The 14,516-nt window shown below is 35.0% G+C and overlaps 1 protein-coding gene across 3 annotated transcripts; it reads left to right on the top strand.

The window, feature by feature from the left end:
• The first annotated feature begins 77 nt into the window (after window positions 1-77).
• LOC103976218 (probable LRR receptor-like serine/threonine-protein kinase At1g56140) lies at window positions 78-14,137 on the top strand. Of its 3 annotated transcripts, none has more exons than XM_065096713.1 (24): window positions 78-312; window positions 615-810; window positions 1,146-1,217; window positions 1,590-1,661; window positions 1,774-1,845; window positions 4,120-4,191; window positions 4,297-4,368; window positions 4,442-4,507; window positions 6,090-6,161; window positions 6,359-6,430; window positions 6,527-6,598; window positions 6,738-6,809; window positions 6,920-6,967; window positions 7,213-7,278; window positions 9,835-9,879; window positions 9,961-10,025; window positions 10,127-10,506; window positions 10,712-10,907; window positions 10,984-11,151; window positions 11,255-11,373; window positions 12,489-12,699; window positions 12,856-13,087; window positions 13,247-13,397; window positions 13,564-14,137. In XM_065096713.1, exons 1-24 carry the CDS (start codon window positions 198-200, stop codon window positions 13,942-13,944), a joined length of 3,087 nt encoding a protein of 1,028 aa, XP_064952785.1. In that variant the 5' UTR covers window positions 78-197; the 3' UTR covers window positions 13,945-14,137. The 3 variants fall into 3 exon arrangements, with proteins under 3 accessions (XP_064952785.1, XP_064952784.1, XP_064952786.1); XM_065096712.1 differs by having other exon boundaries at window positions 6,902-6,967; XM_065096714.1 differs by lacking the exon at window positions 4,442-4,507 and having other exon boundaries at window positions 6,902-6,967.
• The last annotated feature ends 379 nt before the right edge of the window (window positions 14,138-14,516 follow it).

Genomic DNA, 14,516 nt, shown 5'->3' with positions numbered 1-14,516 from the left:
ATATTTATAATGTCAGGGTTGACATTGCCTTAAATATCGCGACAGCGATTTGTCCCCAGTCGCACCAATCTATTAAGTTCCCTAATTCTGGTCCATGGTTTCAACCCTCGTCACTCGTTCGTGGTTTCGACCTCCTGTGTGTTGATCAACAGACAGCTGAAGTAGGCATTCTGTACGCAGAGATAGGAGAAGTAAAGATGCTGCGGCACAAAAGACATGCTGATTCTTACTGGGAAACTCTCGTTTTGTGCTTCCTCTGCCTTCTCTTCTTTCTCGACAGATTTGAAGGAGCTACGACTGTTCCAGCAGAAGGTATGCGTGCTTACAACCTCCCTGCAGTCCCTGAGGTTATTTTGTATAAGAATTAATCATTAAAATGTGTATCGTTGTTCTTCAATCGCAATCGCCTGCAAGGAAGACAATTGAAGAGGCTTATTTGGTCATGCTTAATCTCCTCCTATGTTTTTAATTAATAAAAACAACATTATTTTCAATATTTATGATGCAAGTCAGATCAAATGTCTCAAAGGAGGAGAGCGGGTTTTGGTAGCTGTGCCTGCGGTTTGTGCGTCTATTTTTGCCTCGATCTGTAACCTTTCTCTTTGGCCGTTCAGTTGCCGCGTTAAATGCGATCCTGGGGAGATGGGGATGGACGGCTTCGGCGACGTCGTCGCCGGCGTGGAACATCAGCGGAGAGCCCTGCAGCGGCGCCGCCATCGACTCCACCGCCCTCGACGACCCTAACTTCAGCCCCAGCATCAAATGCGAGTGCTCCTACGACAACGCCGCCACTTGCCACATCGTTCAACTGTAAATTTCCGCTCGCTTATCTTCGTCTTGCTTTCTCAACTTCTCCGTTTATCGATCACTACTTGTCTCGAAAACTGCTTAGTTTATGATCTGTATGTATAACAATTGTATTATTCATGTTATTCCTAATTTTTCTTCAAAGTTCGTTCACTGTCTCCGAAATTTTGAAGGAGGAGAAGAACTGCGCCTGTGATTAATGAGAATGTGTACTACATCGCTCGCATATTTGCAATTTTTTGCATTTTGGTTATATCTATGACCAATTATTATTGGGCTTGGAGATCATATTATATATGTTGTTTTATTTCCTCTTTAACATGTGTTTCCTATTGCAGTAGGGTGCACGCCTTGGATGTGAAGGGGGCAATCCCAGATGAGCTGCAAAATTTGACGTACCTCTTCAACTTGTATGCACTGTTCTCACATCCAATGTCTTCATTCATTAGCTAAACTGAGTCGGTATCTGTTTTCACATTCACATCCACACACAAGCACATCATATTTCTATACAAGTCTGTGGACATTTCGTATACAAATTATTTCCTTTTTGCTTTTATTTTGTAAAGACGAACATGGCTTTTGTTCATCGCAGTTTTTTATTATTTATAATCATGTTTAACAACTTTATCTTCAGCACATAATTAGATTTTGAAGAAAAGTGTCTTTAGTTAATGAATGAAAAAACATTGAAAAGAAAGAAAAAAGAGGAATATTAAAAAACACACTCTTAGAAATTTGTGATACCGTTTAATGGTTGCTGATGCAATGAAAACTTTCAGGGATCTAAATCAAAATTATTTGACTGGTCCTTTGCCAGCATTTATTGGAAACTTGACAAAGTTGAAATATTTGTAAGTAAAATTGCTTTTTTGCTTATCAAAACAAGTGATGTTCTTTATTTTCGTTTCTCCCCCTCATTATACTTTGTTGACATAGTAATAAACTTCATATTCCCATTTTTAGGACTTTCGGTGCAAATGCATTATCAGGGTCCATACCAAAGGAACTTGGCAAGCTCACAAGTCTTATCTCGCTGTAAGAAATCAATGACTTCAATTATCATACTTCTTCAACTTTTATTGTGTATCAAGGTGTCACTGATTTTTTGTTTTCATGAATTTATGTAGAAGAATATAAGTTTTTAGGTGCCATAGGATTGAACTCAATAGTTGCAGTAGAAGAGGAACAGAAAATAAAGAAAAAAGATGAGAGGGTGCATTGTGGGAAGCTCTACAAAGACCAATAATGCCCCAAAACTATCAAAAGGGGTGGGGTGACTTTTTTATCCTTTCTTTTGTTTGACAGGGAAAAAGCCCAAAAAAAGTTATAAAATAAATTATGGGACATGATTTAGAGGTGATCAATTCAACAAAAAATGAGAAACTCTTAACATGCCTCCAATGTCTAGTCTAAGAGTTGCATAAGTAATGCTTCTCACACCCACTAGAGAAATGTCCATTTGCAATGTTATAGCTTTTCTTAGCAGTTATTGTGGGAGAGTGAGAAGGTTATTTACCTCATCAAAAGAGTAGATTAGTGTTGGAAAGAATATATGACCAAGTAGTGGATGGGCATTTATCTATGTTTTTGATGAAGTGGATGAATAAATAATTTAAAGAGCAAGTAATTTTCCTTGTCACAGGAATCTAGCCCATATTCCTTCGTTAATGTCCAACTATGACATTTATCTCTATATCAGTCTTCATTTGACCATAAACAAAGGCCAAGTGAAGGTTAATAATTAATGTAGCTCTCTATGGTATAACACTGAAGTAATAAAGTCACCTCCATAAGTTCCTGTCCATCTCTATTCTATCTCTTTCTTCCCACTCTGTTTATTATTTTGAAGATAGAAATCCACTTAGTGCATATAATCTGAAGCATCTCAAAATCAAGGAGCTTCATGACCAAAATCTAAAACAAACACTTTATGGATTATGCAATGATGACAAAATAATTAAACTTAAAGAATTAAACAGTTTTGATCATTAGTTGACTAATGTTTTCTATCAATATTTAAACTTTCACTAAAGAAAGTGATAAAATGATGAGTTGGTTGCCACTTTTCCTAAAAGCTTATGTTAATAGGAAACTATTCAATTTATATTTAAACTCTAAATTCTTCTCACATTCAAACCAATAAAATTTTAATAAGCTTGACACATGAATCCAAATATAAGATAACAGTGCAAGCCAATGAAGGGTTACATGGACTTGGCATGCAGACCCAAGTGCAAGCAATGGTGGCGCAAGCCATCTATTAATAGATTTTGCACAAAGACCCAGATGTGGGAGGATCAACACCATGAGTGTGGGTGAATCACATTGAAACTCCATTACCTCCGATACCATGATAGAATGATTAGCTGGGTAATGGATCTTCCTAGAAGTTTAGGATGATAGGGAAGAGCCCAAGTTATATATAGACACTACCGGAAAGCAACTTTATCCCATTTATTTTAGATCTACTTCAATCCCATTATGTGTTTGGTTCATGTTCTCTTTCATGTGGGCATCTGTTTGCAAAATTTTCTTTGTACCATGACCCCATTTGTCATAAAAGACAATAGCTGATAACCAAATACTTTTGTGAATTAACTGAAGAAAAGAAGTTCTAAGAGTGAATAGGGATTTCGATTATATCTAGGAACATTCACTCTGGTTCCAGATTATTTGTATATTAAAATTGTGAAATAATAAATTAGAAAAACAGGCCAAGTGCCATTTAAGGTACTTGATGATGAATGCTATCTAGAGTTAATAGGTTCTACTTCCAGAATATGAGAAGACTTACTAATGACAAGGTAGTCCAGCCAGGAAAAGGAAGATTGCTGGGTATTTTCTATTATGAGGTCCTCCATAAGGAGAAGGGATAAGGGAATGCATTTAGTACTCTGTTGGTGTTGGCTTATATGATATGAGAGGAACAATATTGTCTTTAGGAGCCCTCCTTGACAGCAGTTGATCTGATTAGTTCAGCATGTAAAGAGTTTAGTTTCTGTAGCTTTTTCTTCCTCTGTTCTTTCTTTTAATTATCTTTTATTTTTTAATGTTTTTCTTGTATCATATTTTCATAGAAACAATAGTCTGAGATAACCTCTCTACCTTTCTTCAAAACAGAAACTTTCTTAGGTGGTAGATATATTCAGTTTTGTTATTTTCTCTAGTTTCTTTAATTTTAGAAATTATGCATGCTTATCAAGTCATGGAGTAATGAGTTTTATTTTCCTATCAATTTACACCTTTCATCATAAATATACTTTTACTGGAAAAAGAAAAAAGTGAAGAACATGATTTTTTTGTTGGCAGGAGTATAGGAGCGAATAACTTCACCGGTCCAATCCCTCTTGAGCTTGGGAATCTGACCAATCTTCAAAAATTGTTAGCTGTTCTTATGTGCCTTGTGTTTTTTTCAATACTCCTAACTGCTAAGTCTTAACACTGTAAGTTGATAATTAGGCTCATTGTTTGTTATTTCTTTGGTAGATATATTAATAGCTGTGGAGCAAGTGGTGAGTTCCCATCAACAATATCAGGACTTAGCAGCTTGCAGGAATTGTAAGCCCGTTCCTAATATGCATCTTGAAGATTCCCTGCTTAAATGTTGCTCATGATATTTTAATCTTGTCAGGTGGGCATCGGACAATAATTTCACTGGCAAATTTCCAGACTTTAGTCGGACTAGTCTAGTTATATTGTAAGGGTGAAAGAAAGTTTTTATATAACATTTATAGCTGGACCTTCATTCCATTTATCTATCAGATTTTTGTGCCATGTGCCATGCCTTGTTATTTACAGAAAAGTTGCTATAATATGTAAATTTTTTGAGAGATATTGGAAATATGAAGCCAAAGGAAGTTACAAAATGAGATTCTATTTAACTTTCATCATAGTTTAAGAGATTTTTCATTATGTAAAATAATCAGTGTAGTTATGGAATTTTGGGGGAGTTATTAATTTATAAGAAGATTCTCTAATTCTACTAGGATCTCAAGTTACGTAAATTCTTACTTCAGTCCATATCATCAATTAGAGTTTAAACCAATTTGTAGACAGCTTCTACATCATGATTTCCTTCCTTGTCGTGGTCATCTTTATGAAGCCTGTGGTGGAGGAGGCGTCTTTTTTACTTTGTACCTTAATTGAATTTCTTCTGTTATCAACACATTTTAGTTCTGACAAATAGACCACCTTCTAGCACTCAATAACTAGCTCCTCTTCTATCTTATAGTCCCATATCTATTGCAATTAACTGGTCATCTCAAGGAAACCAAGCTGTTGAAGAAGCAAAATCAATTAGGTCGATATCAACATAGTCATTAAGGTCAATAGGGTAGAAGATCTGTGCTATCTTCTATCATTTCTCAATCTTCATATTCTTCTATTGACATTGTCAATCCTGACATTGTTTATATTGGTTTTTTGACTACTACATCTGACCTCTGTATTGATCATTGAGTAGCACAATAGATGGAGTCTCAGCACATGCCATATCTGCAGACTTCAGCAGTTTATTGCTACTTTTGGTCATCCTCTGCCAACTATGTCTACTACTACTAGTACATCTTCGGCTTTATAAATTTAAAACTTTGATGCTACTTATCATATCATCTTTACTCGTCTATACTTTGTGATTATTTATCATTATCCTCTTGCTCAAGTAGCTGCTAGATTATGACTAAAATCAGAATCACCTTGTATGATTGTTATGACTTTTGGCTTAGGTTTTCTAAAGGACTTCACGACTTTTGAAGAAAACATTTGTTTGTAAAATTTTGCATATCCATTGACATTTTCCTAAAGGGGCCTTTGGGAGAACTAATCTTCCTTTTTCAAGTAGGTGATGATGACCTTCCGAGTTCTTCTAAAAGGACTTCTGATGGAAACTCCTGATGCTGACATCTGCTGCTTTGTTGCTGTCCATGCTACCACTACCATTGGCTGATATTATCAAAACACCTCCAACACCACCACCATCTCCACCAGTAAATGAATTTTTAATTGAACTGTAATATAATAAATAAAATTCATATCCTGTATTCACACTTGGCATACCCATGCAAAATATATTTATATATGTCCTTTGTATAAGTTTGACCAATGTATATAAACTTCATGACAGTGTTAAATTATGCTGCTCCAAAGTTGTTTGCCTGATTTACATTTGAATTTCACACAATGGCATCATTCTGCTTTTTTTAGCAAATAAGTATGCCTTCACATGATACATACTAGTACTATTTTCTTAAATGTTCTAATTGTTTAAATTTTCTGGATAGGAGGATTCAAGGGAACTCTTTTGAAGGTCCAATCCCTTCAAGTCTTTCCAATATGACCAAAGTGACTGATCTGTATGGTTCATTCCTATTTGTTTTTATAATTTTTATCAGGCGGTCTGGTATATCAGTCAGTAACTCTGGTTTATTGTTCTTCTGAGTTTAAAAGCTGCACTTATCAAACAGGCATCATATATTTATTGTCTTCATGTCCACAATAGCACTTCTATTCAGTGTTTATCACTTCTTTTACAATTCATGCTCATATGCAGGAGGATTGGTGACATACAAAATGGGAGCTCATCTTTGGCATTCATTCATAATCTATCATCACTAAGCATATTGTACGAATATTCCCTGTCTGCAAAATATTTTCTATTTTGTTTTTCCTTTGACTGTGAAACCAGTTGACATGTTTAAGCATCATGTACTTCATACAGAATATTAAGGAATTGCAGGATATCTGACATTATGCCATCAGACTTTTCACGATTCACTAGTTTGCAGAGATTGTAAGTCCAACATAATTTGACTCTTATGGATGATGTTGAATTGTGTTGAATGATGATTTTTTTAGATCCACTAGTTCATAAGAAATAAAAATCTATAGTCTGATTTTACAGTGAGATACTGTTATCTTTGCTTGCACAGGGATTTGAGCTTCAACAATCTGACAGGCCAAATTCCTCAGTCTCTCTTCAATTTGAGCTTGCTAAGTTACTTGTAAGAAATTTTTATAGTTTTAAGGTTATCTGTCAGAATCTGAGAATTGAATCTGGCTTGGACAATTTGTGCTTCTCTAACATCTTGTGCAGATTTCTTGGAAATAACAGTTTATCCGGTAGTTTGCCCACTAGCAAGAGCGAATCACTTCTTAATATGTATGTTCAACTGATCAGTTTGTTAGATACTTATTTAGGATGAATTTATTGTGATCCTGCAATCTCTTTCCTACTTGCTTAAGATTTGGGTAAAATGACAAGCTATCATCCGTCTATCCATCATTATCAAAATCTTATTTGCAGATCATAAATTTATTAATCTTTGTTTTCTTAAACTAATTTTAATGTAGAATTGATTCTTTCTGCTGTTATATGTATTTGACTGTGTTTTGTGTTTCCTACAGTGACTTATCATATAATCAACTGGGAGGAAGTTTCCCTTCATGGGTTAGTGAACAAAATCTGAAAATGTACGTTGGAATATAATAAGAACTCTTATGTTTGTGACCTTTGTTTTGCTACATATTGCTTACTACTTTTTGTAGAACTAGAGTATTTCTGTTGCGTTCTATGATATTAGAGCTTTTTGACTGTCATTGGAGCAGATAGCTAAAGAAGATGGGAATGATTGGACAAACAAGTTCACAATGAGTCTCTGTTTTTTTAAATGTTAAAGCTTGATGATTGGACGATTGCATTGTGGAAGTACCATGCATGCTTTTCTGATAAGGGAGGTCTCCTCCCACTAGAGAGCTACTTTTCCTCGGAGGGAAGTAGGTCCTCCAAGGAGAAAAGATAGAGAAGAGAAGAATAAAGATGCCAAAAATAGATTTAAACTAAGCTAGATCTGTAAAAGAGACTTCTAGAACTTTCAAAATATGGTTTCTAATAGAGAATGGTTAGCTTAAATAAACAAAATCATCTTCATATAATAACAAGGCTAATGTATACTTCATTTATACTTTGCAGAGATAAGTGAAGGATGATACAACTGAGTCAGCAAGATTATCTGATCATATTGGCAATATTGCAATTTACCAAACAAAAGTTAAAAATAAAAAAATTGCAAAATGAAAATATTGAAAATAAAAAAAATGAGAAAAATGAAAATGTTATTTTCTAAAAGAATTTACATTCATAGTTTTGTAGAATATCCAACTTTAAAAAAACATGAAATTGAAATGTAAAAGATAAACTATATTAAGGATGATGATGTAAAAATTCATTAAAAAAATGTTATGTATTCATAAGTTATGTGTTATATAATAACCTTCAATCAAGCATACAAAAATATTAATGAACTAAATAAATGCTTTATATGTCTACAAAAGAATCAAACCTTATCCACCTGTAGCTTTGAAAATAATGATGATCTCATTGTAGCTCAAATGCTTCTCTAATTGTTACACAAGTGAAGTATCAGATAATACAAAACAAGAAAAGATATACTTTATTCAAAGACAGTGCCTATTTATTTTTTTAAGAGCTTATGTGCTACCTTTTGTCTACTTCTTTCCTCTCCTAGTATGGTTTTCTCTCTATTTTACTGGTGGATGACAAATGTAACAACAGTTGTATACAGCAAACACAATGATTATAATGAATAGCAAAGACAATCAAACCAACATTTCTTATTCACATTTTTTATTAAACCTTTCCTTCCATCTTGACTTTGCTCTTTTTCATCCCGTTCTTTCTACTGTTTTCCTTGAGGTAATTAAATTGTCTAGAATTGGTCAAAGTTGTTCAATCCAATTGAGTTCAATTAGTTCTAGCCAATTCTAACTAAAATCTGCCTTTATGGTTGAGAAATCTGTCAAAATTAGTTCTGTCATAGACATACCATTATGGATCAAGCATTTCAAAATTAGTAAATTCCACAAACTGCCTTCTGGGCTTCTCCTATTTATTTTGGTTAGCATCGTATGATTAAACCCAATTAAACTGAATCCAATTCGAACTACGAATAGTGCCATCCTCAATGTGCTATTATCCTAGCCCTTTGCTTAGGAAACAACCCCAGATTGCTGCAGAAGGTGCTCATAGCATTTGTGTAACAGATCCCATACTGAATCATTAGTAGACATGGCACTTGAGGTCCATTTCTTGTCCTAAACTATATATGAATAAGGCCGGTTCAACCTTGTGCTGAAGTTGGAAGCCTAATAGATTCTAGCAAGGGGCAGCCATGCCCAAATTTGACTTTGTCCTATATCATTGCTGATGATGTTGTGGTCAACATTGAGTCTTTGATCAAATTTTCCATTGAATTAAATCCAAGGTCAAAGATAAAGAAGATCAAGTAGACACCATAAATGAAATGGTGTATGTACAGGGCCCATTAAGCCATCTGATCACTATGGTCTGAGGCCAGTTTATACCTATAAAGCCCCAAGCAAATCCAACCTAGACCGGGTAAGAAGTGTATTGTATTAGTATTTTTATTATTATAGCTAAATAAAATTTTATCAACGAATCATTTATTTTGAGGGAAATGTATTATTTCATTGGAATGTATAAAACATGTAGAAGGAAATGTATTATCAAAAATATATATGGGAAGTCTATCGACTTGAGGTGCACAGCCGAAATTCAACAACATCCCTGCAATAAATTTCTTCACCTATAACTTCTAACACCAACTCCAATCAAAGTGACAAAGAATTGTAAACACTACCATTACAAAGAAAAAAGGTAAAATACAATGCCTTTAAAAAAAAAGATGATGGAATGACCATTCATAAACTAGTGATTCAGTTAAGAGAAAGCATGATCTTCTTTTGCTTCAGAAGCAAGAATTGATCTGTCAAGCATGATAATTAAATAGGATTGTTTGAGCTGATACATAAATGTTAGACAACATGTATTTAAATATACAACATGATCAAATCTCTCTTTCTGGACTTGTTTATCCAGCACCTAGTTATATGAGTTGTATGCGCTTTTTCTTTCTGATTTCCGATGCACAATTCTCTTCGTAGACCTTAGGAACTGCAGTTACTGACTTCTACATTTTCTTATTACAGAAATTTGGTAGCCAACAACTTCGTGATTAGTGGTTCCAATAACAGGTACTTACTACCATCAATGGTATTCATTGAATGTCCACATAATTCTTTCTTTTAGAGTCATCACTAATTTGTTGTGTACAGTGTTCTGGCGTCAGGATTAAATTGTTTGCAACGAGATATTCCTTGCAATCATAGGGTACCCATTTGTAAGTTCCCTCTTTCCTTACCATGAGTTTGTTTCATGTAAGATATTGTTAGCAATAACTACAATCTGAAGTTCTGAACTGTATTAATTGCTGGTTAACAGATTCCTCATTTGCAATAAATTGTGGTGGTAATAAAACCATCACATCTTCTGATGGGACTCTGTACGAAATTGATGGAAGAACTCTGAGTAGTGCTTCTTATTATGTGACCGAAACAAACAAGTGGGCAGTTAGCACTGTTGGAAGCTTTCAAGATGCCTCAAATGCTGAATATACTCTATACAGTTCATCCCAGTTCCAGAAAACTCAAGAACCAGAGTTATATCAGACTGCAAGAATTAGTCCCTCATCTCTTAGATATTACGGGCTCGGCCTTGAGAATGGAAATTACACAGTCATGTTGCATTTTGCGGAGACACAGATATTTGATCCACCTACTTGGAGAAGTACTGGAAGAAGAATTTTTGACATATATATCCAAGTAAGCAACTGACATGTGTGTTTTTGGATATGTGCCGAGAGTGACTGCATAAACAAAAACTCATGGGCATGCTTTTAGGATATAAAGAAAGAAAATGAAGCATTTGATCCTGCTTATTGTTTGAACTGAAGCATGCAAAAATTCTTTGTGAATGATTTTTGCTGCATCTGAGTTTCTTGTGCTTCATTTTTCTTTTAATTTTCAGGGGAATCGTGTGTTGAAGGATTTTGACATAAGAGCTGAAGAAAATTCCTTTACAGCTGTTACTAGAAAGTTCATTGTTCCAGTGACAGATAACTTTCTCGAGATTCATTTCTTTTGGGCTGGAAAAGGTACTTGTTGTGTGCCTATTCAAGGTTATTATGGGCCATCTGTCTCGGCAATCAGTGTCAATCCTTATGGTATGCAAAGATTCAACATCTCACTTATTCGGTTGATCACCATACCAGCTTCTTATTTTATCTGTTACTTATTCAGATTTCACTCCTACCGTTAGCAACGAGACACCATCTAGTGCATCAAAAAGTAGTAACAAAAGTACTATTGTTGGCATTTTTTCTGGCATTGGAGCTTTAGTTCTACTTATTGTCTTTGGGATTTTGATCTATTGGCAGAGGCAAAGACTCAGCAAGGATGATGAAGATGGTACAACTTTTTCTTCTATATCGATATTTGTATATATGCATAGAAGCTTCAGAAGTTGAAGGGTAGTTTATGAACTTTTACCCCTTGAAACTATATAATGCAGAATTGCTGGAAATGAGTTCCAGGCCAGATACTTTTAGTTATGCTGAACTGAGAAGTGCTACTGAAGACTTCGACCCTTCCAATAAACTAGGAGAGGGAGGGTTTGGTCCAGTATTTAAGGTGAGCATCTTTTTCAATTTCTGCAGATGAGCCAATGCATGTTGGAAATATGTTACTATTTTTATGGTAACAACTATAAAGTCAGAACTTAAATTTTGAAAATCATCCATTCATTTGCTGAATATTTGAGATATAAGGATCAAAGATCATGTTTAAATTTGTTCATCTAGGTTTACACCAGTGATGGTGACACTCTAAAATTGGTATCAGGACTTGAATTTATAGTAACAGAGCTTAAATTTAGAAAAGCCAGAACTTAAAGTCTGAACTTAAATTTAGAAAAGCGAGAACTCAAAAGTCAGGGGCAAAGGACTAGTTTAGTATAAGCTTGCCTGTAGCAGATACCTCGCATCAAAGCCGGATTCCTCAGTTGATGTTTAAGTCCAATCAGTACAAATTTGATTAATTGTTCAGAGCTACAGCCTTGTCATCAATCAGTAGTTTGGTTCTATATTCTTGTCAAAATTCTAATATATATTGATGAACTTATTTCTATAGTAACAACTTATAAATTAAGAACTTAAATTTCGAAAAGCAGCCATCCATTTGCTGAATATTTGAGATAGAAGGATCAAAGATCATGGTTAAATGTGTTCATCTGGGTTTACACCAGCAATGGTGATACTTATCTGAAAATTGGCATCAAAAGGATGGATATTTTATTTCTTACATTTGTTATAAATGCACCTGAAATTTAAAATTGTAGCTAACAACTAGTGAACATACAGAGTTTAGCATGAAAAATACTGTACATCCGGAATGTTTTTATGACCTGCTTCAGTGATGTTTAGGCAATTGTTTACTGCTAGCATCAGTTATATTCTTTATTCGATACTTTTATCAATTTTATGTAATAAATTAAAATCCTTTATGGGACCAATTAATCAAAATCCTGTACTTCAAGTTTCACCAGTAGGTTCTCAGCATCGATTTGTTGCTTCTTTACTAGAAGGATGGAGAATCTTGTTTCTCCAATTATCACATCATCAGAAGAAAGAACTGATCCAAGATCAAAATACTAAATTTGTGTATGAGCATACAAGACTATTGTACACATCAAGAAAATGGTGTTCAATTATTGGCGGTGTCAATGCAGAGTCTACTTTTTATTGCAGGGAAACCTTGTTGATGGAAGAGTTGTGGCTGTGAAGCAACTCTCCATAACTTCTAACCAAGGAAAACACCAGTTCATGACAGAAATTGCAACAATATCTGCAGTGCAGCACCGTAATCTTGTGAAGTTATATGGTTGCTGTGTCAAGGGAGGCAAAAGGCTTTTGGTCTATGAATATCTAGAGAACAAGAGCCTTGATCAGGCAATCTTTGGTACATTGTTGAAATCAAAATTTTAAATGAAAGAAAAAGAAAAAAATCAGAAACTTATTTGATATCTGCCCTTTCTACTTTAATATTATTATTTGCAAACCTTGTGAGCATGTCACCACAAAGTCAGCTATTCATGTCATTGCTGTTACATTTCAGGTAGGAGTAATCTGCACCTAGATTGGTCTACCCGCTCCGAAATATGTTTGGGCACGGCGAGAGGTCTAGCTTATCTTCATGAGGAGTCGAGGGTGCGAATTGTACACAGAGATGTTAAGGCCAGTAACATTCTCCTTGATGCTGATTTATATCCCAAAATATCTGATTTTGGCCTTGCCAAGCTTTACGATGACAAGAAGACTCACATCAGCACAAGAGTTGCCGGTACAATGTAAGAAAGATCCATGCAACATTTGCATAATCTTCTTATTTTATCTATTTATGATGCATCGATTTGTTTTTTGTTTTAACTTCAATTATGTCATCTAAATATTTTGATTTGCAATTTGTATCATGATACAATGGGATAATTGTATTTAATTTTTTTAAGAGGTTATCTTGCACCGGAATATGCTATGAGAGGGCATCTCACAGAAAAGACTGATGTCTTTGCATTCGGAGTAGTATGTCTGGAAGTACTTTCTGGGAGATCCAATGCAGATCAGAGCCTTGAACCTGCAAAAGTTTATCTTCTTGAATGGGTGCGTTGCTAAGTTTTATCAACTTTGCAAACTATCGGTTACAGAGAATTTATACTTGACTCTTTCAGTTGGATAATCTACTATGGAAAACGAATAAACCGTGCTATTAAGCATTGTACTTACACCTTGATATATGATCTGAACCTTTTTTGTCCATGTTTTATAGGCTTGGAATCTACGTGAGAAGAAGTGTGAATTGGAACTATTGGACCCAACATTGTCGTCATACGATGAAGGACAGGCGATCCGTCTTATTAACATAGCTTTGTTGTGCACTCAAGCCTCTCCTTTGCTACGCCCTTCCATGTCGCGGGTGGTGGCCATGCTGACAGGGGATCTTGATGTAGCTGAAGTCAAGTCAAGACCTGGATACCTTACAGACTGGCAGTCCAATGACAGCAGTAGCATTCCAAGTGGATTCTTCAAGCCTTCAACATCCGGAAATCCAGAGACCAGCACATCAAACACAAGCATGCTGAACTACACCGAAAGAACACCTTCACCTTCCCGACCAATTTTAGATGAATCCATCGATGAAGGAAGGTAGCCTATGCACTGCAACTACTACTATTACTTTGAGCATGCAATTTAGACATTGATAATTACATCGAAGCGTGGCTTGCTTTCCTCAGTGTTTGAACCGAAAGAGGTTCTCTTTGAGGTTGACTGAGGCAATAAGCAAGGTTGTTAATGTCTTTGAAGTGTGAAGAACTATTGAAACTGCATTCCTTATTAGTGAATCTTGGATGTGAATTTCTTCCTAATATTTTATTTTGTCTAAATGTCATATAAATAGAGCAAAAATCTCATCTTTTGTATTCATAAAAAGAAAAAATGGATGATTGGTGGATTCAAGGCGTGTAAGGGATACAATGGATGTGAATGGTGTGCCGTGAAAGAGACTGGTTGTAGTTCCATCGAATGCACTGAAATGGCCCACTGAGTCCATTGAAGGAGACAAATCGTCCCTTGAGAAGAGATCTAATGCTCTCTCGACGAAGATCTAACGATAAATTATTAAAATCTTTATCAGTTGATTTAATCGATATCATATTATTAAAAATATGATTTTTTTTTATATAGCTTTTAGAAGGAATATATTGAAGTCTTTATTTATCG

The sequence above is a fragment of the Musa acuminata genome, chromosome BXJ2-2 (assembly GCF_036884655.1).
Source record: "Musa acuminata AAA Group cultivar baxijiao chromosome BXJ2-2, Cavendish_Baxijiao_AAA, whole genome shotgun sequence".
NCBI classification, from domain to species: Eukaryota; Viridiplantae; Streptophyta; class Magnoliopsida; order Zingiberales; family Musaceae; genus Musa; species Musa acuminata.
The sequence above is the reverse complement of the archived record's forward strand: the minus strand, read 5'-3'. Positions and strand labels throughout refer to the sequence as shown.

Excerpts from the sequence above, each read along its gene's own strand:
- LOC103976218 (XM_065096712.1), top strand. The coding sequence starts at position 198 with ATGCTGCGGCACAAAAGACATGCTGATTCTTACTGGGAAACTCTCGTT. Across the intron at positions 6,431-6,526 it reads CTATCATCACTAAGCATATT|AATATTAAGGAATTGCAGGA; the intron begins GTACGAATATTC and ends TACTTCATACAG. Across the intron at positions 11,152-11,254 it reads CAGCAAGGATGATGAAGATG|AATTGCTGGAAATGAGTTCC; the intron begins GTACAACTTTTT and ends TATATAATGCAG.